At 37.1% G+C, this 24,330-nt stretch overlaps 1 protein-coding gene across 8 annotated transcripts in view; it reads right to left on the reverse strand.

The window, feature by feature from the left end:
* Positions 1-24,330, reverse strand: part of RALGAPA2 (Ral GTPase activating protein catalytic subunit alpha 2) — a 322,541-nt gene that overhangs the window by 176,760 nt on the left and 121,451 nt on the right. For 5 of the 8 annotated variants that reach the window (XM_042980986.1, XM_042980992.1, XM_042980991.1 and 2 more), the window contains 4 exons: positions 17,586-17,717; positions 15,767-15,864; positions 10,835-10,925; positions 9,230-9,430 (listed from right to left, as the gene is read on the reverse strand). In XM_042980986.1, the coding sequence (XP_042836920.1) occupies positions 9,230-9,430; positions 10,835-10,925; positions 15,767-15,864; positions 17,586-17,717 (522 nt within the window). The remainder of the gene's footprint in view (positions 1-9,229; positions 9,431-10,834; positions 10,926-15,766; positions 15,865-17,585; positions 17,718-24,330) is intronic. The other 3 variants (XM_042980989.1, XM_042980987.1, XM_042980988.1) reach the window with 3 other exon arrangements.

The following is a 24,330-nucleotide window of genomic DNA, read 5'->3' on the forward strand; positions in this document are numbered from 1 at the left end:
CTTTTACTTTCCTTTGTTATTAATTTTTTTTTAATGTTTATTTATTTTAGAGAGAGAGAGGGAGCAAGAGGGGAGGGGCAGAGAGAGAGGGAGACACAGAATCTGAAGCAGGCTCCAAGTTCTGAGCTGTCAGCACAGAGCCCAATGTGGGGCCCAAACCCACAGACCATGAGATCATGACCTGAGCTGAAGTTGGTTGCCCAACTGACTGAGCCACCCAGGTGCCACTCCTTTGTGATTTTAAAGTCAGCAAGCAGTATTTTGAGGCTTGAAATTATTTTATGGAAAATTATTAAGTTGGCAAAATTTGTATCCTCTTTGTACCTAGTGTTCTGAAGCCTCCTGGTGTCACCTGGTCTATTTTCAGCCACTGTGTTTGCCAATTCATTAGGTCCTTTTGACTACAATATCCAGGTATTGTATTGACTTCCACTGATTTGAATTTATTTCTGCTGCCATATTTCTATTTTATTTTATTTTTAATTTAGAGCATGAGCAGGGGAGAGGAGTAGAAGGAGAGAGAGGGAAAATCTTAAGCAGGCTCCATTATCAGCACGGAGCCTCACATGGGGCTTGATCCCATGACTCTCAGATCATGACCTGGGCCGAAATCAAGAGTCAGATGCTCAACCAACTGAGCCACCCAGGCGCCCCTCTGTTCATATTTTCAATATCCAAAAGATCTTTCTTGTTTTCAGTCTATTTTTATACTCTTGGTCCTTCTTTCATGGATACAGTATATTCTTACCTCATGAAGATATTAATAGCTTTTTAAAATTTTATTTCTTCCCAGCCTTTTTTTTTAAACTCTAAGGTAAAAAATATTTATAGTGTTATATTAATATGTTTTAAGTGTACAATATAATGATTTCAAGAATTCTATACATTACTCAGTGTTCATTAAGATAAGTGTACTCTTAACCTGTTTGGGGGGGATGGGTTAAATAGACTTTTTTCAGACTCCTTTTAAGATCTGCTCCATTCTACTTCATCCCATATTCTTTTTTTCTAATAATTTTTTTTAAGTTTATTCATTTTTGAGAGAGACAGAGCATGAGCAGGGGAGGGGCAGAGAGAGAGAGAGAGGGAGAGAGAGAGAGAGAGAGGGAGACACAGAATCCAATGCAGGCTCCAGGCTCTGAGCTGTCACCACAGAGCCTGATGCGGGGCTTGAGCTAACGAACTGTGAGATCATGACCTGAGCCAAAGTCGGACGTTCAACCGAAGGAGCCATCCAGGCGCCCCTACTTCATCCCATATTCTTATATTTGTCTTGTGTTTTCATATTAGATACCTTTTTCAAATGGTTGGGGATCCTTGGCTATCTGCTCATATTTAAGAATGGTCCACAAAAAGCTGAATGGAAGCATAGTGCACAGGCATTATCTTTGGAGAGTTTCACCATGTTCTCAGAAAACCTCAGACCTACGTTTTCTTTGGGGCTTTTATTCCTAGAACCCAAATTCTAGGAAAAAGACTCTCTACTGCTCAGAGAGTATGCAAATTATTCCTTAGTTCCTTTGTTTTCAAGACAGCACCTCTATACTTAGCTGTTTATTGGTGACTCCAGGCCAGAAACCTCCCAATTTATTTGCTTCCTCTTCTGGGATGAAGTTCTAACTACTTCTTAAATAGACTTCCAAACAGTCTGCCTGTTTTTAGCCCCACCATTTCCTCCTACTTCTATAGCTACCTCATATGGACAATTTTTTAACCCTTTTAGGAAATCTACAATAACTTCAGTCAGCTTGCTTCGTGTCTCTCCCCAGTACCAACACAGGATTCAGTGCCCTCAGGTCTGCTGATGCCTTGGCCATGTGTCATCTGTTACAACTTTTAAAAGTTGGTTACTACTGCCTTTTTTCCTGCCGTCCCTGTCCTTGTGGATTTATGTCTAACTTAACATTAGACAAATGTCTAATTTGACATCCCCCATTGCTCATACCTTATGTAAGTATGGTACACCTACTATAATTAATAGACCAATATTGAAACATTATTATATCAAGTCCATACTTTATTTAGACCTCTTTGGTTTTTAACTTAATGTCTTTTATTAATTTTTATGTTCCAAGATTCCATGCAGGATATCACATTACATTTAATTGTCATGTTTCTTTCACCTTCTCTTGGCCATGTCCTTGTTTTTGATGACCTTAACTGTTTTGAGGAGAACTGATCAGGTATTTAGTAGAATGTTTTTCAGTTGGGATTTGTCTGCTGTCTTTCTCATGATAGACCTTTCTTTTGCATCATTGTTATTATTTGCTTTTGCATTTCTGAAGTGAACTTCTCTTAGCTCTGATGTATGTATGATCTTTTCCTAATATTCTTGGATTTCATTTGCTAATGCTTTTTTTAGGATTTTTGTTTACAAAAATTTAAGTTTGTTTATTTTGAGAGAAACAGTGCAAGTGGGGGAGGGGCAGAGAAGGGGGGGGGGGAGAGAGAGAGAGAGAGAGAGAGAGAGAGAGAGAGAGAGAGAGAGAAATCCCAGGCAAGCTCCATGCTGCCAGTACAGAGCCTGACTTGGAGCTCAAACTCATGAAGCTGTGAGATCATGACCTGAGCCAAAACCAAGAGTCAAATGCTTAACCAACTGAGCCACCCAGGTACCCCACAGGATTTTCATTTATATGCTTTTAACTGAGACAGACTCTAATTTTCCTTTTTCAATACTCATTTTGTCTGGTTTTACTGTCAAGGTGTCACAAGCTAAATAACAATTTTGGGAGCTTTCTTTCTAATCTCTGCAACAGGAAAAGATAGCTTCTCTTTTATTTGAAGCTTCAGTAAAACTGGGAATTGTCCTTTATTTTTATAAATCTATTCAAATTAACCTACTGTATTATTTTTTAAAGCTTACATTGTTTTTGTAGTTCTGTTCCTTTTTACCCTCATTATTTTTTCCTCAATTAATCCTGCCTACTTGTCTATTTTATTAATGCTTTTGAAGAGTTGTTTTTGATCATCTTCACTGCTTTCTAGTATATATGTGCATTCTCTTAACTTTCTTAGTTCATTTTTATTAACTTCTATATACTATTCTGCCATTTTTTCCTAATTTTTTGAATAGAACACATAGATCAATAATTTTCTTTTTTTTCTTTTAAGAGAGAGAGAGAGAGAGAGAGAGAGAGAGAGAGAGAGAAAACACATGAGCAGGGGAGGGGCAGAGAGAGAGAGGGAGAGAATCTTAAGGAGGCTCCATGCTGTCAGTGTTTGATTCCACAAACCTATGAGATCATGACCTGAGCCAAAATCAAGAGTCAGACACTTAACTGACTGAGCCACTCGGGCACCCCAATAATTTTCTCTTCTAATATACACACCTAAGGCCATATATTTTCCTCCATATAACTCTTCAGTTACAATCTAGACATTGTGGTATGTAACTTTCACTGTAGTTCTGTTTGAGGTATTTTCTAATTCACAGTTTCTTTTGGACTTAATTTATTTGGGGTGTAGTTTTTAGTCTCTTAATTTTGTTAATTTATTTCATCATATTCACAGGATGTGGTATAGTTTCAAAGTATGGACATGTGTTGAGACTTAATGATCTAATTGGTCAATTTCTGTAAATGTTCCATGTGCTTTTAAAAATCACACGTATTTTGAAGTTCAAAGTTTTTTATATATATCCATTCAATCAGGATAAATTGTATTGTGTACATCTTCTCTATTCCAATATTTCTCTGCTTGACTGATCAATTAATAAGAACTCACATTAAAATTTCCCACTATGATTATGGTTTTATTAGTAGTTCCTTGTACTTCTGTCAAATTTTGCTTCATATATCTGGAGGCTATGAAGTTCATATAAATTCAGAGCTATTACTGTCACTAATAAGGATTTCTGCTTTAAAGTTTATGTAACTGACATATATTTAGTTTAGCTCAGTGATCTTTCTTCCCAGCTACCAATGTATGTACTTACTTATGGTCTTCCTGAACACAATGTATTAGGGTTACCTCTGGTAAACATCATATGGCTCGGCTTTAGTTCTTCAATGTAAATGAGATTTCTGATTCCATGAGTTTCTGATTTCAACTGCAAGTTTATATGGTTTATATTTATTGTAGTTGCTGATTTGATTCTATTTCTAATACCTTACTTTCAGCTTCCTGTTGAAGTTGCTTTTGCTTTGCTTCTTCTTTTTTTTTTTTTTTTTTTTTTTTTTTTTTTTTAAGTTTTCTTGTTTGTTTAAGCAATCTCTACACCCGGTGTGGGGCTGGAACTCACAACCCTGAGATAAGAGTCAGCCAGGAGCCCTGCTTTGCTTTGCTTTTGAACCTTTGGAGGGAGTTTTAAGAGCTGTGTCTTGCCTCCACCACTAATCCTCTTTCTCTATTGTCTTATTACACTTTTCATTAACATAATCATCCCCAAGTTCTACTGCTTACCCCACACAAATGAAGACAGACTGATTTCTAGGCAATTAACCCCTCACTGGGTGTCATTTTGAGTATATATGTTGCTGGTGTTTTAAGGCCTAATCAAAGAAATGGAAGTACAATATATGGATGTGAGGAACTCAAGTAGAGAAATGACAAGCTGGCCAAAAGGAGCAAGGAGGAGTGAACCTGACAAGGAGCCGGGGCAGATCCAAGAACAGTTCTGTATCCTTCCAACACTGCACCCATGACAGCTGCTGAGAGCTTATTATATTAGTTATGGAACGATCCCAAGACACTGAAACAAAGGATTTAATAATGATGGCATATAGTGTCATGGAAGGGCCTTCCAAAACACAGAAGCACTGTTCCTTCTTAAAGAAAAACACATCTGTATTTCTTTCAGAGGAATCATATAATCAGTTAAAGAGAGACATTATAATGAGCAGATATAGTCCAAGCTGGAATTCCTACATACTGTACCTGAAAGAAAGTAGAGATAACAAAAGCCTAATGACAGACCTTCTAGGTTCTCGAACGTTTACAAAACCTCAGAAGAGACACTCACCTTCCTAATGTTTAATCAGTAAAATAAGTACATCTGTCAGTCTGAGAAATTATGTTGAAGGCTTAATGAGTACTTATAAATCAATATAAGCCCCCAAGTGAACAAATAATATGGCATTTATGTTTCTCATAAAGAATGTCATGATGCCTTTAATGCTTTGAGGATTAAAAAAAAAAAGGTAAGGGGAATAGGTAGATGATTTACAAGCTTTGTCTCATCCTCTACCACCACCCAAAATGCAGCCATCCAAAGAGAGATCAGCTCCCAGCATTCCAATCACACTGGAACTCTGGCTGAGTAACAACTCCAAGGAAATGTAGGCCAGGTACCTTGTCACCTGTACCTCCCTGCTACCAGCCAACTAATAGATTCTCAGTTATGAAAGAATCCCATGTAGAATGTCTGTTTTAATACTGCTTTGCTCTCAGAAAAATTTATGCCTCAGTGATAAAAATCCTAGGAAACACCCCTTATCACATTATCAAATTATGTTGAGTCCTTTAGAAGTATACGAAAGGACTGCATGCTCAATATTAGTGTCACTTTTTTAAACGAATTGAAATGTTTTTGCCCAAAATTACTTCCACTCATGGCATAAGTAACAGAACAGATGCTGACATTTTACATGTAGATGGTTCCTCAGTGAAGCAGCACTTAATTAAAAATGGGGATTTGAGAGATTTCAGAAAATTTCATGCCACCCTAAAAATACCAAGTACTTAGTTTATTTTCTTTTTCATGAGCAAGCTAGCATACTAGCCTAGTATCTTTCTGTTTCATTATTACTAAATGCTACAAGGCATTTAAAACATTTTATTGAAGTAGAAAGTCTTGCAAACCAATAAAATCATAATTTTTCTCCAAACACACATGATTTTAACAGAGAAATCTAAAGTATAGAACTGTTCAAATACGCAAAGGATTTTAGTCATGAAATGTCTTGGTAATTGGTAAAACAGGCACTTATGACCAGATGGAGATTTCACATGGTTGCAATTTTATGTAGACTTGGTAGAATGCTGATGAAACATTGCTGGCGCTTTGTAAATAAATTTCCCTTTCAATTTGAAAACTAAACAAAAGGCACAAACCCAAAGGCTCAACTGAAACACCTTCATTCTGAAACCAGAAAAATCAGGCCTGGATTCTGATGATCAAAAGTAGAGAAATAGCCGGTTGGCATTCAGTTGACCACCACTACGGCCTGACTCCCCTCTTCTTCCTCATCTGCTTTACGGACATACATTATTCATTTTAAAGATTTTAGAAGGTAAGCAACCAATCCCATGGTAGTTTGGATGTGCCCACATGTCGTGCCATAGCCCTATTTCTAGGAAATATATGAATGTGAATATAAATAACTTCTTTCACAACAATCATTTTCAATGAACAATAAATTTAGCTGTTATTTTCAGCAAATGTGTAATAATGTAAATGAGAAAAGAAATATAAAATTGTTAACCTGCTAGTGATGGATTCAAGGTTTTAGAAGCAGTTTGTTATCCTAAACATTTGGTAATTGGTAGGATTATTCAACAAGAAACAAAGATACACTCAAATTGTTTGATCATTCTCTGCATGTCCTGAAGATCAGGCTAACATGAATTTTATTTTGTACATTTATGAAGAAATTGTTCTCTTAAGAACAGAAAGTTAAATTCAGAGCTGTGATAATCCTTAAACCTTATCATATTACAGTTTGTCCTTTTCACAGATGACAAGATGAACTATTGAACTGAGTGTACCGATTCTCTATATTAGTATTTCAAAGAAAAACTAAGTATTTGGAGGAGTTAATCACAACATAGAGTGCATCATGTGAAATTACCTCACACAAGTTTATTAAATTGACCTGTCCCATGCATACTCTGAAGTAGGATCAAAACTAATCTTTCCAAAGGACAGACAAAAGAAGTAAGCGCCCAATTTTCTTTCTTTTCAATAAAAATAATTAAAACTAGTTCTTGTTTTAGTAAATTCAACTTACTGAAAATTTACTATTGCCTTTGACAGTACCACGCTGATGATTTCCCTTGAATAATCTGTATATTGGACCCAAAGAAACCATTTATTCCATACATGCATAAATAATTCTCAAATAGTTTAAAGGGTGTTGCAATTGTAATTTTAACAGCAATGCAGTAGAGAGGAGTAGACAGCACTGCACTAAATGCAAAACACTTTGGAAGCCAGTTCCAGCTGTGGTAATTACTTTAGCTAGACAATATATTTTCTCTGGGTCTCAGTTTCTCCATTTCTAAAACAGAATTGAGAAGACTTGGCCTGCTTACAATAAAGAATCAGAAAGGATGCCTCAAAGTTCTTTGTAAACTGTTAAATACTTTATAAATTTACAGTATTATTATTTAAAATCATTACATGTATCTCTATGTCATTATATATATAAAGAATTGTAAATCATTTTTAAAAGAATCAAAAATTTGAGAAGCACAAATTGCTACCCGATAATTTATGAAACTAAACACATGATTTTGCCAATCATTTTCTCACTGACTCTGCAAGGCTATTCTAACCACTGGCAGATTTGAATACATAGATCAAAGATGTTTCCTGTCTTTTAAGGACAGCAGTGAAGGATTATAAGGCAATGCATTATTCACTTATAGCTAAATGGTTTGTTTTTCTTTGTTCACGAATCTAATCTAAATTAAAATACACACATTAAATACACATTAAGTTCTTACTTCTTAGTCTTACCTCTCTCATAGATAAAAGATTTTATTCAACACCATTTTTCTATGCAAATTTTATGAAGTTTTGATGTAACTCCATCAGCAATTTCCAAAATCATTAGAGATTCATTAAATTTTATATCATAATTAATGAAAACCAAAGTTTGCTTGGTTAAAAAAAACTAAGGTAAAATTTAAGCCTTTATTTATCATTAATAAATGATTTTTAGCATTTTCAGGGCACCTGGGTGGCTCGGTCAGTTAAGTGGCTGACTCTTGATTTCAACTCAGGTCGTGATCTCATAGTTCCTGGGATCAAGCCCGTCATCATGCTGATAGCACAGAGCTGCTTGGGATTCTCTCTCTCCCTTTCGCTTCTCCTCCCTACCTCGTATGTGCATGTGCTCTCTCTCTCTTAAAATAAAATAAAACAAAAAATAATGATTTTTAACATTTTAATAATACTTTTTACTCAATTTGTGCTTTCTAGTTTGTTGTTGTTTTCCTAAGAGATTATCTGCCCATAAGCATGAATATGGTGGACCAGGAAGGACTTTGTGTGAGTGTGTGTGGGTGTATGTGCATGTGTATAGCTAAAACTGCAGAGCACTTCCATATGCACTGTTCTGTGCACTTGACTTACGTGTTCACACATTTATTCCTCCAACAACCCTTTATTGGGGACTATTACTACCCACATTTTACAAAAAAGAAATTGACAGAGAGGTTAACTTTCTCAAGGCCACACAGAAATTCCTTGGCAGAACCTGGATGCAGACCAGAAAGTTTGCCTCTGTAGTCCATTCATGAATCTTAAAAATATAATACTCTGGGGGAAAAAGTAGCAAAAAATACAGATTATGATATCATTTTTTAAAGTCTTAAAATTTAAATTAAATGATACATTATTTGAGGACACAGATACATGTGGCAAAACTATAAAGAAATCTACGAAATTATTACTGAAAAAATTGGGGATAGGCTGACAGGCTGATGAGAGAAGGGAAGTGACTTGAGAAAGGCCTATAGGGAACTTCACTGGTGTGGGAGCCATTCTATTTCTTAAGTTGGGTAGTAGATTCACTGGTGATCATTTTAGTACTATGGGCCATAACTTACAAATATGTCGCAGCTTATCTTATATGTCAAATATTTTATTGTAAAACTTAAAGAAAATATTAATCAATAAGCTATTCAAACTCTTTAACTTATTCTGTATTTATGATACATGTGAGTTGGATAAATTACTCTTCTCTGTTTCCAGAGTAAAGCAAATGTGGTCAGGGATGGCAAAGGCTTGGCATGAATATCACCACTTCCTCTCATGATGGACAGTGGTTCGACATGGCTTGCTCCCTCCCTTATCTGGCCAATGTTTTAGAATGTGGAGAGGTCCACGTAGGACTCTGAGAATTCATGACTGATTAGGAACAGGTGGTTGGGGCTACTACACCAATTTGGTTGGAGGTAGCACCCCATCATCATTGTGCTAACGGATCCCTAGAATTCTTGCAACTGGGAAACTCTGGGATTCCCAATTGGTAACACTGATGCCTTTCAAAGATGCAGTTACCTGTTAAGTTTGAAGCATCAGTGGGACTCAGTTGTAACCAGTGGCGGGCATCAGAGTCAGTCACAACATCTGTGGGAGTGCTCAGTTCCGGGTCTTCGTCACAGGTTGGCCATGGGCTCATGGACAGCTCTGCCTCGTTGTTATAGCCCAGAGCTGTGTCACTGCTGACACTTTCACCTGGCACAACAGAAGAATCGAAGTCTGAAATAACAAATTGCTGGAAATCAGAATGCTCCCGATTACTAACATGCAAGTAACTAAACAGTTGACGCAGCAGGAATCTTTCAGGGGATAGGGGCTCAAAAGGTGACTCTGTAGGGATCTTTGCCAACAAAACAAAGCTCCCAGGTACAGGGCATTGATAGTCATTACAAGCTCCATGAATGTAACATGTCACATGAAGTGACATTCTTTTCAAGGAAGTCTTTAATTCAGTTATCCCATATACCCAAAAGATTATATCAGGTCCTTAAGCTTTCTATTGCAATATACACAGCTACAAAATAGGAGTGAGTGGAGGAAGAAGGTGGGAATTCATTTCACCATGAATGCAAGTTTATTCTCCTAGCTATAAGAGTCTAAGGATGCTTTATACATTGAGCTCAATATTTAGTCCTAAACCCAGAGTCAATCACCCACACTCACTGAGGGATGAAGTGTCCAACTGCAAAAGATTTTCTCCAAAAGAAATTTTTTTCCCCTTTAAACACTAAAAAGTTCTAATTTGTCATCATACAATGACGCTTTCAAAGGCTATTAAGCCGTATAGAGCTATTTAGTCTGACACAAAACAGACCTAGACAGTCTACTCCTCCAAGTCTCCTGTCTACTTCATAACAGTTTTATGTGTCTACCCTTCCTGTCTGCCTACTCTTCTGTCTGTTCTTTGTATTTGCTGCTGACCATCCCTCAGCCTTGTTGCTTGGGATTTGCTGTCCTTTCTTCACTTGCCAAGAACTACAAGTTGTCCCAGCCATCAGATAAACTGAAAGTTGCCCTAGAAACCAACCTGTTAGGTCCCTAACTTCATCTGCCACAGAACTCCAAGCCCACAGGGTCTGAAGGTGGAGCCTAAGAGGAGCTCCTCTGCCTCTACCAAAACCAGCCTCGATTTGCAGGAACTGCCTGTTATGCAATCTGAGAAGGGCATGGCCAGGTACCTGACTTCATGGAAGCAAAGTATTAGGGCCACAGTTTACAATATATAATATATCCAAGGATTTGAATCAGATTTCAGTTTTCAGATACTTATACCATTGACTTCAATGTGCTTCTGAAGCTTTTTGTTCCTAGCCTGTGAGAACTTTCTGGAGAAGATCAGTTTTCCTTCTGGGTTTGTTTGCTCACCCAGCCATTGACCTTGGTTGTGTCTCTTACCTGGAGAAAGACCTGGGGTGGAAGGACAGGCCTCTAAGGCACACATAATGGACTGGACCTGGTTTACTGTATGTGTCGACTAACCACCCATCAATCCTGGGATTCCAGGAATAAAAATGTCCCAATTCACAACCGTGACTCTTCAGAGGATAAGATACAAGTTATAAGAGAACAAAATAGATCCACTCTTAAGTGGGACGAACACAGACCACATTTCCTGGAACTTACTCTTCTGTCTTTCCTTACATTTTCCTTGTGTCTGCTGCAAATCATCTTTTAAATCCAATTCAGCAGGGCTGCTGCTTCTTCTGACTAAGATCTTCAGACAAAAAGAAATATTGCATTTGTTACAGGAAAGTTCTAATTTTTACAAGACTAAGTTTCTAGTCCACATTTATAAAGAAAAAGAAACAAACAATAATAATAGCAACAAAAAAATTGAATGATGTTTTCCACTTGAAGGATATGTGTTCACAAATTACTATAATTGAATTATAAAATTACTCAAGATCTGAAATTTTTGGCTTCTTCTTTGTCAAGTGACATCCAATTAAATTGATCTACCAAGAAGGGATGCCAAATTATATGGAAATAATTTATTTTTAAAGTTTTATTTGTACTTCTGCTTGAGCACACATACATAATGAAGCCAATTTGCAGAGGGCCTAAGTTACCCAGGAATGGTGAGTGTGCAAGCAGGGAATGTGTAAATTCTATCTAGGCATCTAAAAGTCACTCAGTGCCTCTTTGTGAAATACGCAACAGACTTTCCTGAGCACCGCCTCAACACCTAAACCTTGTGTTAAATAGAGACGACTAAAAGATTTGGAGGCAATCTGCATCCTCTAAAATTTATAACTTGCTTGGAGAGACAAAACATACACATTACACATAATGATTACAGTGTACATAAGCAAAATGTGCAAGCAAACTCTCTCTAAAAGGTATGCAGAGTAAAGTGTTACCTTAATCGGCTCACAGTTACAGGACAGCTGTTCAAGAAGGCAACAGACATGAAGTGGTAGAGAGAAGGCAGGAGGGGATTCAAGGCAGGAAGCACTGAGTGGTAATCAGCAAGTTCTATGTGCAGGAAAAGAAGCTGATTATAGCAGGCCATGCAAGGCAGTCAGGCGAAGAAGGAAAATGTTAAGAAGAAAACGCAGACCACCTTCTAAAAGAGGTAGCTGCCAGTGGGCCTTCAACATCAGGCTTACAAATTTCAACCCAATATTGACAAAACAAGCAACTGTATGTTCCAGATAATAGTTTACTGTGATTAAAAATTCAACTAGAAAGATAAGTCTAGTAGTCATCTGTGGGATATATTAAAATTAAGAAGAAAACCGCTATGAACTGTTAGACTGAATAAGGAATGAGATGATAAGGCTTTTGATGGTGGAAAAGGAGAAGAAAAGATACATAAGAAAATGCTGTAGAATGACAGACAAGAGCTTATATGAGACCTGTATATGGGAGTGGAAGAAAATTAAATCACAAAAGGATATGGACCTAGGGAACCATAGGAATGATGGTGATGAAGGAAAGGAGGGAGGGAGGGAGGAAAGAAGGAAGCATAAGCAAAAAGGAACTTGAGAAGATTTCTGATGTTTTAATTTTCATATTTAGGCTAAATATCCAAAGCAAATGTACCGTAAGTGGGCAATAAAAATCTAGGAGTGAAATAGAGGATTAAGTCAAGAATGAAGATGTGAATTTAAGGTCCTCCAGTGCAAAGTGTGTAAGAAACCTAGGGTTCAATGAGCCAACTAAAGGGAAAAATATTAAACAAGCAAACAAATGAAAAGGAGGGGCTGAGATATACAATTAAAAGACAGGACAATTATTAAGCTAAAGCACAGAAGTAGGTCATGGATGAAATATCTAGAAGACTAACAGTACATGAAAAAAAATACTACCCAGCCTTAAAGAAGGATGATATATACCTAATGTGATAACAGAAATATACCCAGGATCTTTCCTCAGCTAAAAAGCAGAATGTGGGTGGTTCTGACTATATGAAAGATGTTTGGAATTTCCTCCAGCTATAGAAATAGATTTTATGTAAGAATTTCAGGCTCACAGGGAAGTAGAATAAATCTCCCAGTGATCCATACTCCCCCCACAAAGTGAGCAGAAACGAGAGCAGTGAAAACAGGGCTGCCATAAGGGTAAATCTACTATTGCCACTGCCAGTGGCAAAAGGACTGAGATTCCGGGATTAAAGGAGCACTCATTGGTTCTTGGAAGAAACAAATGCACATTGTCCTGGTGAAACTCCATCACTTCAGACATCCAGATTTCCTGTAGATTAAGTCCATCAGCTAGGAACTCATAATCAAAGATCACTGAATACCCAAGGAAGTAAATCATCATGTACAAGAGTCTCAGAAACAACAAATACTAGATTTAGACCCCCCTCCTACCGGCCCCCCCCGCCCCTGCAAGGACTTCAGACAATCAGAAAAAGAATTTAGAATTGTAATTTGTGACTATTTTAAAGACAGAAAAGATAGAAATCACAAAAATGAGCAATCACAAAAATGAGCAAGCAACAAGAAATTATTAGAAATTACAAGAATGTTTGAAAAGAATTAACCTGAACTTTCAGAAGCACAAGTTATCATTGTTGAACTAAAAAACTCAGTGGAAGTATTACATAGCCAACTCCATATGAAAAAACAAAGATCTGAAAAACAGATCTAATGAATCACCCAGAATGTACCAGAAGGTCAAGAAGAGTGGCAAATGTGAAAAGAGACATAAAAACATGGAAGACAGAATGAGAAAGTCTAAATATATTTCTACTCAAAATTCCAGAAAAAAAGAGCTGAAAGAACAAACGAGGCAATATTTGAAGAAATGACTACCAAGAATTTTCCAGAAACAATGGAAGAACAAGATGCAGGGCACATAGCATATACAAAAAAGGACAAATGTATAAACCAAAAGAAAATGCACCTAAATATAATGCAAGAAAACTGAAGGGCAAGGACAAAGAATAGCAAGGAATGACAACTAAACAGAATGGACAGAACTCTCAAAAACAACAATGAAAGACAAAAGATAGTAAAAAAATAGCTTCCAATAGAAGGTGGGGGGAAGGGATAAAGAAGTGGAGGAACTACAGTAATTAAGATGTTGTACTACTGGCCAAAAACACAAAGTAACCAATCAGTCAAGGTAAGTATATATGAGAGAGAGGTATAATTTCAGATCAATGAAGGAAAGATGAATTCAATAAATGGGACCAAGGACAAGTGGTTACCCATGTGGGAAAAAATAAAATAAAATTAGATCCCTACCTCCATAAATAAGAATCAATTCAAGATGGATAAAAGACTTAAATGTGTACAGCAAAACTGAAACACTTAAATATTCTTATCCTTGTAGAGTTGGCATTTTAATATTTCATAAACCTAACTATAAATATAATTAATAATCAAAAATACCAAAATTAAGAACTTCTGTTCATCAAGACACCATTGAGAGAGTGAAAATATAAACCACACACTGGAAAAAAATATTTTCCAGAAACATAACCAAAATAGGATTACTCTTCAGACTATATAAAGCATTAGTACAAATAAGAGAGAAAAAGAAAAAAAAATCAATAAGAAAATGTAAAAGACGTCACATGAAACACACATGGTCAATCAACATGTGGAAATATTTTAAACTTTATTAGTAATCTGAAAAATGCAAAATAAAATGAATTCCCATTTTCACCCACCTAACTCACAATCTGACAATAGCAAGTATTGACAAAAATGTGGATGAATGGGAACTCAACACATTGTTGGCAGAAATATAAGTGGTGTAATCACTTTGGAAAACATACAGTCTCTTGTAAAGAATATTCTTCTACTTTATGTCTCATTAATCCCATGCCTAGATAGTCACCATAAAGAAAAATCTCAAACATGTAGGTCTTGAAACATATACAAGGGTGCACATAGCTACATTTTTCATTGATAAAAAAAGATGAAACAATCTATCCATCAACAACAGAATGGAAAAATAAGTTGTGACATATTCACAATGGAGTGTCATATGGTAGAGAAAACAGGCTACACGCCACAGTGTTGATAAATCTTAGAAATATGTGAGTGAACAAAAGCAATAAAATCACTTAATAAAGTTTATAAATAAGGAACACTAAAGAATATAATGTGGAAATACATACATATAGAACAAAACTATAGAGCAAAGCAAGGACATGATAAACACAAAGCCAATATAACATTCTCTGAGGGGACAAGGAAGGAACATATATAGGCCAAAGCAACAGCACTAGAAAAATTCTAGTTCTTAAACTGGGTGGTGGGCATATAGGTATTTATTTGATTATTGAAACATACATATATGTATGAAATATACATATATTGTCAAAATACACATGCAGGTATATACAGAACATATATTTATTAGTATATAAGTATACATAAACATATGCATGTTTATGTATATATGACATATATACAAGTATAAACAAACATATATAAAAAGATACATGCCCTTTAAAAATAAAGACAGAAAATCTTAACACTGGTTATCTTCTAGGCAGGGAGGACTAGAGAGAGATTTTCTCTGTTTATTGTGCACCTTTCTGTTATGTTTGAGTTTTCTATAAATATATATCTACATATTTTTAAAGAATGACTAAGCAGGAGTTACATGCATGCATGAAATGTGGGCTACTTTTTAATTTTTCTTCTTTATACTTTATATTCAGTCTAAAGAGATAAATGCTATTTTACATTTTTCTAAAAAAGAAATCATAACTGATCTTTGCAAAAAAAAAAATCACTTATCTAGCAACTCATGTCAGGTGGAACATGCTACCTTAAGCAGTTTCAGGAACAGGGAATCTGAATATACGTCTGACAGGCAAGGATACCTGCTTAAAAATATAGAATGCCAGGTACAGACCAGAAGGTAAATTCCATTTTCATGCTAATTTTTTTTTATTTTTGTAGTGTGACTATAATTTTACACAGAAAGTAAGAAAGCCTTTAAGAGCTCTCAGGGTTGTTCAGGGCAATAACACATCTAAATGGAGAAATGTTTTAAAAGAACTGCCACTAATAAGCGTATTTATTATGCTAATAATTTATATGTTTATTTTTAATTACAAACTGATATAGTTTGAAAATATCTTACTGTTATTCCTTCATGTTCTTTCTTCACATATCCTTTATTTTCTTGAATAGTCTTGGACTCTGAAGAACTCAAAGTCTGTGTATTTTCTACCTTTTGACCTAGAGATTTTGGGGAAAAAATTAACAAAATATTTTAGATGATAAAATTGGAGAAAAAAAATTATATGTAAGTAATCAAATTTAGATATCCTAAGGTATGTAAAAATAGGAGTTACGATCTGGCAAACTGATAGTCTATGGGTCAAGTCTACCTATAGAATCTTTGACCCACAGATAGCTTTTAAGAGACTGCATTGAGTGCAGCCAATAGGTCCACCTAGCACATTATGTCAGTACAGGGGAAGGTAACAAGACTCTCCTAGGGGCCTTGAGAATGGGATCTCAGAGGAAAGCTGCCTGAGTTTGCCAGGTGAGCTGACAGGAAAATAGAGCAGGAAGGTGGTTCAGTATTGCTCAAGAATAAAGACTGACGAGAGAAAGCATGAATTTATCACTATCAGTGATAAAAAAGGGAATATCACCACATAGCCTATAAACACTAAAATGATCATAAGAGGGTTTTATGAATAATCTGGGGCCAATAAATTTGAAAAGATTACATGAACTGAACAAATTCCTAGAAAACCACAACTTATCTGAATCAAAACAGGAAAAGGAAAATTTTAATGGTCTTAAAATGATTTAAAAATGTGAATGTTTTTTTGAAATCTTCCTAGAGGAAAATTCCAGGCAACTGGTGAATTCTACCAAATATTTAAGGGGAAAAAATTTAAAACAGTCTTACACCAAACCTTTCAGAGAACAGAAAATCTTTCAGATAATACATTTCTCAAATTATTTTAGTGTATCTTCTTACTTCAAGAAAATTTCTAAGAGGGAATACTTCCCTATTTTGATGAGGCTATGAGATAACCTGTTGATAAACAAGATGGTTTATCTCTTACTTAACTGATGAAACTAAAACTAAATAATAAGCATATTCACTGCCACCAGACACAACTGAAACATGCACTTTCCCTGTAAAACACATCATTCATTGTTTACAGATCTGACCATCTGCCTCTCTGCTTTGCTCGAAGGTGTCAGAGACACTGTGTAGATGGATGCCATCAGCAGTGCTTATTTTCAGCCTCAGCAAAGTTCACAGGCTGCTAATAAACTTTTTCACAAGTCCAGCCAGCCCTCCATTCTCACTGTCAACTTTTATGGCTCTCCTCACAAGACCCTTTCTTGCATGCCCCTACCCTGCCTCCTACTTAACTCTGCTGCTCGCCCTGACCCTGTGGTGTGGCATTCTCTGCTTCCCACCTACTCCAGCCACCACTGGACTTCTCTCTAGTCCTCAAACAGGCTACTCTTAAAAGAGGTGCACCTAGAGGCACCCGGGTGGCTCAGATGGTTAAGGATCCGACTTTGGCTCAGGTCACAATCTCACAGTTTGTGGGTTCGAGCCCCACGTCAGGTTCTGCATTTGCAGTTCTGAGCCTGGAGATTCTGTCTTCTCTGTCTCTAATCTTCCCCTGCTTGTGTTTTCTCTCTCTCTCTCTCTCTCTCTCTCTCTCTCTCTCTCTCTCAAAATAAATAAATAAACATTAAAAAAAAGAGGTGCATCTAAGTATATATAATTTTAGATAAGTGTGTTAAACAGTGAAAATATTTCATTGCCAGAAACCACATCCTTGCTATCAACTTAAAAAGCAAGTTTCCTTGAAATAAATTGAGTGGGGTTAGAATAAACGCAGAAAGCAATACGGCGTGCAGCTCCTTCCCAGCCAGGATCCACAGTCCTATATTGTTTAACCACTGCAGCTACTCCGTACCCTGAGAGGAATCTGGGCGGGGCGGCTCAGTGACGTCAGGTGTGCTGCTGCTCCGAATGATATGCTGCTCTGCCCCCAGGCAGCCAGATTCCATGGCAGGTGCATTTTCTGATTGCTGACATTCTTCCACTTCTGTGGGCATTAACACAAAACATGCAGAGATGTATTCAAAGATTTTTAAAAATAATTTCACCACTTGAACCAACTGATTCTAAAAATGTAGTCTGGGATACTTCCCCCCCCCCCAAATTACACAATAAGATAATCTGCATTTACATACTAAAGTTTTCTTTCTACACTTGTTAACAAGTAATATTCCACTCTAAAAATACATTTTAAGTTCTGCAAAGCATTTTATTTTCAAAATGGAGAAAAAAAAAAGAGAAAAAGCTGCAGAAATGGTTGAGAACTGTGAAAGTCACTTGGAATGTCAGAGCCGGGCATGCCAAGGAATGAGGGAACCAGGAAATACACAGAATAGGTAATTTACATTTGAGGAGAGTAGAAAGTCACACACACACACACACACACACACACACACACACACACACACACGTGCACACACACACTCTCTTATAGGAAGATAAAAGGAAATGGGAATTTCAACTCTATCATTCCTTTCAACAGATAAATGCACAACTGTCCAAAATAAAATACTACAATTATTTAATAGCTTTTACCACCAAATGCAATGCTGAATTAATCACTAAAGTACAAAAATGATCCACTGGCATTTTTGGAGAATTAATACATAATTATTATAAAATAGAAAACCATAGGTGAGTACTGGCCACTGGATAATCTCAGCTAGCATTATTACAAACTATATTCTCCCAGAGAATGAGTTCCCTATTCTCTATGTGGCTCCAGAGAGGTCCCTCTAAAACCAAGATCTGACTGCACCACTTCTCTCTTGCCGAGGCCCCACATCATTGTACAGCCAAGCCTGGGATCCTCACAGTGGACATAGGGCTCCCCCTGACCTCTCCCCACAGATTTGATCCCCCACAGGAGCTCTGACTCACTTTAGTCTCCAGCAATCCTAGCCCACCTGCACCTACTGCTCTCTCCTTTCTGCGGCTCACTCTTCCACACTACCCTCAGACCTGTTCCTGCCTCCTTTCCTCCCTCCCTTGCTACCTGGACACCCCTCCTACAGGACTTGCCATGTGGTCCCTCAGCAGACTCCACACTCACTCCTACAGTCATAAAACTTTACATCTACATAGCTGTAACATATTTTCTAAAAATTTTAATTTAGCTAAAGTTTCCTTCCTTCTAAGATAAAAATTCAGCCTGTATTATCTTACCCGGCAGTGTCAACCACTTCCTCACCTGAAATGAAGCTCACTGCCCTTGTGCCACCCTCAGTATAACCCTTTACTCCGAACATAAGCCAAAGTGCTGGCTCTCCCTAGTCAAGTTGTATGTATGTATTACTCTACATGTAACACACAGGACTTCAAGAGAAGGGTGCTGCTTTATTTTTACTATCCAAACAAAAATTCTATTTTAAAGTACACTGATACACGTAATGAGACTTTAAAACTATGAAGTTTGTGTGACCCTTCATTTATAATTCAGAATACTGGGCCATAGTCTAAATTTAGGCACTGACGGGAAGCTGAACTTAGGGCATAAGCAAAAGACGGTCAAGGTAGCAAGACAAGAGCACACAGACCCATTAAAGCCGCATCTCTTCCAGGTTGTCTTTGCCCTTATCTTCTCTTGAATAGTCAAGAACTGTTCATTTTCCCACAGAGAGACACAAGACATGTGTACATGTTTGTGATCTCCCCACACATCTGCAAGCATAGACTAGGCTCTTTTCACAGGTCTGCTTCTAGGCTCCTCAGCATTAGGCAACAGAAGCCAGATGATACCATGAGACCAGACCCTCCCTGCTGCCTTCGTTCATTGTTTATTCTAATTATGCAAGATACTGAAACCTTCTGGGAAGCGTTTATATTCGTTAATGAACCTACTTGTTAATCTAATATCAGTAGAGGGAGCCCAAGAGCTTCCTAATTCTCTAAAAATGATTGGCAAGTGCCAGTTTTTATGGACAGTGGGAAGAGTGGCTTTTATTCACTTAAACTTGATGCCAAAAACTGGTAGATATTGGTTTCTGGGCTAGGAGCAGAAACAAATAAGAGCCAGGCCAACACTGGCAGCATCTTTTTAAAGATAAAGAACATCGCCATCTGGTGGGATACCGTACAGTCACAGCACCATGGTTTCCAAATTCGAGTGTCCCCACTGGTCCTCAACACAACAGACGGACGAAGAGCCTGCCATCACCAGCTGGTGTGCCTTCCCAACAGGCTGGCCTAATGCAGCTTTAAGGCTTTGTTTTTGTAAAACTGTTGGTAGGAACTTCTCTGATGGAGAAGGTCCAAGCCCACAGAAATCACCAGAAATGGTGAGGATGGGAGCATCCATGATGAGGGTGGAAAGAAAGGAGAGAATCATAATGTCAAGCATACTGTGAGGACTGCTATGCTATTGGTTCCCCGAACTACTGCTATAGTTAGTTGACTGTTAAGTGATCTAGTGTGGAAAAAGAATTTAAAATTCTTATCTCACAATTAAAATCCAATTTCCTGATTTGTAAATGTACAGTTCTTGGCCTTTCTCACACTTTATACTAAGTATATAGTCAATATATGCCTTGCATAAATGAACAAATGAATACCAAAAATATTTTCTTGATACTTTTTTTCTTAAACAGCTCTTGAGCTCCCTCTGCTGGCTTTTTATTTGTTAAGAAAGGGACAAATGTCAAAACTGCTCCCATTCCACAGTGTTGCTGTTTCATAACAAATTAAGACCATTTAATACTGATATGCAAATATCAAGATACAGGATTATGTGATACTCAAAGCATGAACAATCTAAGTTATATAAAAATTACATTATAAATTCTGGTTAGGTCTAACACATTCTCTGTTTTGAGTACCACACAATTTGTTCAAATCACTTCAAAGAGCTAAATTCTATCTCAGATTCACCAAATCATTCATTGTCTCGCAAGCATTGCTACCCTAGTAACTCAAATTTTAAAAGTTCTAACCTTCTAGCTTCTTGATAGTGTCAACTACACAGTACCATTACAAAATCACTGCTTTCTAAGGCTCCACTCAAAACACCAGGAAAATGATCAAATTAGAATTACTTCATTTTTCCCACTGAGAGAAAAATCCACATGATTAAATTAAATTAAGAGTGCAAAGTCTTTAGAAACTTCTATTTATTCCAGACGTCTGACCACTTTTCAAAGCAATTTCACTCAGTCTTTAATCTAAGGCTTTCTTAATCAATCTTATTAAATGAAGTGAGACTCATTCTTCAATTACCAAAATTCTGGGTTCCATTTATCCCTCATACAAGGTTGCAAAGGCAAATAGTTTAATTTCTTTTTAAAAGCATTGTGCATAAGACCAACTTGAGCCTATTAAAAAGCACAAGAGATAGAAGTCAACTCAACATCTTGAGGTTTCTTAGGAGGTCCAAAGGTGAACCAGCCCAGACCCTGACAACAAGCACTTCCTGACCATTGGGTACTACCTGCAAGCCTGACAACCAGAGGCAGAAGCAGCCAAACAAGGCTTTCAGATTGGTACCATTAAGTCTCTTTTAGAATGAGAGAAGATCACTGAACCTCTAATTGCTACAACTACAATGGCCCTAAAGGAAAAATAAAATCTATCATCAGCATGGCCTATAAGCACTACAGACTGATAAATGTCCCAACATAAAAGCAGTTAAAATTGCAAAACAGCTGGAAAGCATTGTTCTCACAAAGGAGAGGAAGGAAAATCACCAAACTGCCAGTTCTACTTCCCACGTGTGTGTTCATGTAGCTATTCATATAAATGGGATACAGGTGGTTATTAGTTTCCCCCAAATCTGCTGCCACCAAATAGAGTCCCAAAGGGACCAGAATAAATATAAGAGTGGCTGAAGGTAAGTAATCCTCTATTGTTTAGATTATTAAAGCAATTTTTACATATAGACAAGAAACAAAAATAAGAAATGTTAACAAATGAAAACAAAATTAGCAATCATTTTTATAGTAAAGACCTTGTGGCCAGAAAGTCAACATTAAAAGTGTCTGCATACTACGTATAGGTGGATATACATCTACCTATATCTAAACTTAGCCATAGGTAAGCAATATATGCCAACACACTAGGATTTAAATTGGGGCAGAAATTTAATACTCTCGTGTGCCAACCGGTGAGAATGCACAATCTAAAGTAGGATTGATATGCACTGTTCCTGGCCTAGTCTCTCAATAGGACAGTTCCAAAGGGAAATGGCATCATACTAAGGAGGAGTTCACTACTGAAGCTGTCAGATAAAACACAAGGAACAGCAGACTGTTCTCAGTGTCACTACATGGCTAAGTCCCTTTACCCTTCATGCTATAAAACCAGGAATAAAGATGGCAAAGGCAGGAAAATACTGACTTGGCATGGCCTGCTTTGCTTCACCCCAAATCAGGGTCTTTCAACCTCAACACTACTGATATTTTGGGTCCGACGATTCTTCATGGTAGGGGCTGTCCTGTGCAGCCACTGTCAGGTGTTCAGCAGCATCCCACTAGGGGCCGGTGTTTAGGCACCGTCCCAGCTGTAACAACCAAATGTTCCCCGGGAGGCCAAATCATCCCCAGTTGAGAACCACTGTTCTAAATCATATTTAACTTCTGTTGGAACTGTGTGTGTGTGTGTGTGTGTGTGTGTGTGTGTGTGTGTGTATGAATCAAGAATCTGAATAAACTAAAATATAATAGTGAATGAGAAAAAGGTTTCCAAACTGAGATTGTGAACAAAAATAGATTTCTTAAGAGAAAATATTCTGGACAAACTAGTAGAAACCTTGATCAAAGGAAACAATATGGGGAAGAAAATGCACTGTGAAGAACAAAAACTTTCACCATGAAAAGAATGCCTTTTGGGTGTATATTAACTATATACCAGCCAAATAGAAAACAAAACTATTTTAGATACTTTATTAATCATCTCTAGGCAGTAGTACTTTTTTGACAACCAGATTATCAAGTAGTTGACGCTCATCAGTAACTTAATTGACTGGGGATCATGTTACCATTCGTATTGCTTTTCACCTTTGGTATCTACTAGAGAAAAGTATTTTCTGAGAAGTGTAATCCGTAGTCTCAATGAAACAAATTTCTTCCTTCATATTCTGTGAATTAAATAATATGACATCTTACATGCTCATCAGGGGAAGTAAGATTTAATTATGCTTTACTACACTACATCATCATACAATATGCCATGATTTAGTGCTACAGAAAGCCACACTCAGGCTATCTCCGATAGTAAATAAATACTGATTTACAATGCCGTCTTTCTGAAAATAAGAACATGAAAACATATCCCTCTTAGCATGAAAAGTCAGTTCATTTTAGAATCTCTGAACAGTAACTGGACATAGGCCTAATTATTCACTGCAGAGCACAGTAGACCCTTTTTTTGAGGGGTCTATGCCAAAAATCACCATTTTTGATGCCATAACGTTTCAGTAATCCAGAAAATACACTGTGTACAAACTACAAGTGGGTGAACTCAATTTTAATTGGCTAGAGCACAAGAACAATGTTTCCTTGTTCTGAAAATTAGCACTTTTTAGCATCTTTTTTTTTCTACTCAAATCAATAATCAGTGTGACTGATAAACATAAACATTACTTTACACATGATTACAATTTATTAATCCCAAGGAGGTATTGCCTACATGATTTTTCCCGTTTATCGATTTTGGGGAGGCACAGCAAGCAAAACTTTTGTGCTGCAGGCATTGTATAGAAGGCGCCCATCACTGGTAGAAACTATGGATCAAAAGGTCCTAGAGCAAAGACCAGTGGTGCTGCAGAAATTTTCCTTGACTAATTGCTGCTAAACATTTAACTGCATAAAAACAATTATTAATATTCACTGAAAATAAATGCAAAGTGCAATGGCCAGGCATGCATGCGCAGTGTGGGGGGTATTAACAAAGGAAGCAAGGCCTACAGGCAAGCAGGAGAAGCCCAGGGACACTGACGGACACATGAGACAGCGTTACAGTACCTGACAGCCTGTGAGAGCAAGAGGAGTAAGAGAGACCAGGTAAGAGAGCGCTCACGGTGTGAAGGAGGAGCGGGACGCTTTTAGTGGCAGGCAAAGCCTCAGAGAGGTGGACACAGTTGCTGATAGACTGGCTTCGCTTAGCTTCCAGGAGAGATAAAGTAACAATTATGTCAGAAGCACATTAGGATCTTTCACTTCTTTTCTTTTCTTTTTTAACTTATTGCTATTTTTCTGGGCTTTCTTTCAAATTTAAAAAAGGTCTTTTAAACTTTAAAGGAGGTCAGTACAAAGTAGAGTATTTAACTGTAGTCTCTAAATACAGCCAACCTTCAGTCATTCTGATGACATGGGAGAATGGACACTCACACTGTATCACTTTGTATCACACTCACATTTGGGTTGTTTATTTGGGAAGACACTATAATCCATTTCCCCTTCCTAAAGGACACATACATGAAAAGACAACGGGCAGGGAGGGGAAAATCTAGCCTAAGATAAAAACTGTTCTATAAATAATAAATAATTTAAAAATTGGTTTACTGAGAGCTGACTGTATCCAAAAGCAAATCATTTAGTAAATTAAATATCCTAAAGCACAGAAACACATGAAAGTCAAGTTGAACATTAAAAGATTTGATATTTGAGGGT

This window comes from Panthera tigris, chromosome A3, assembly GCF_018350195.1.
Source record: "Panthera tigris isolate Pti1 chromosome A3, P.tigris_Pti1_mat1.1, whole genome shotgun sequence".
Taxonomy (NCBI): domain Eukaryota; kingdom Metazoa; phylum Chordata; class Mammalia; order Carnivora; family Felidae; genus Panthera; species Panthera tigris.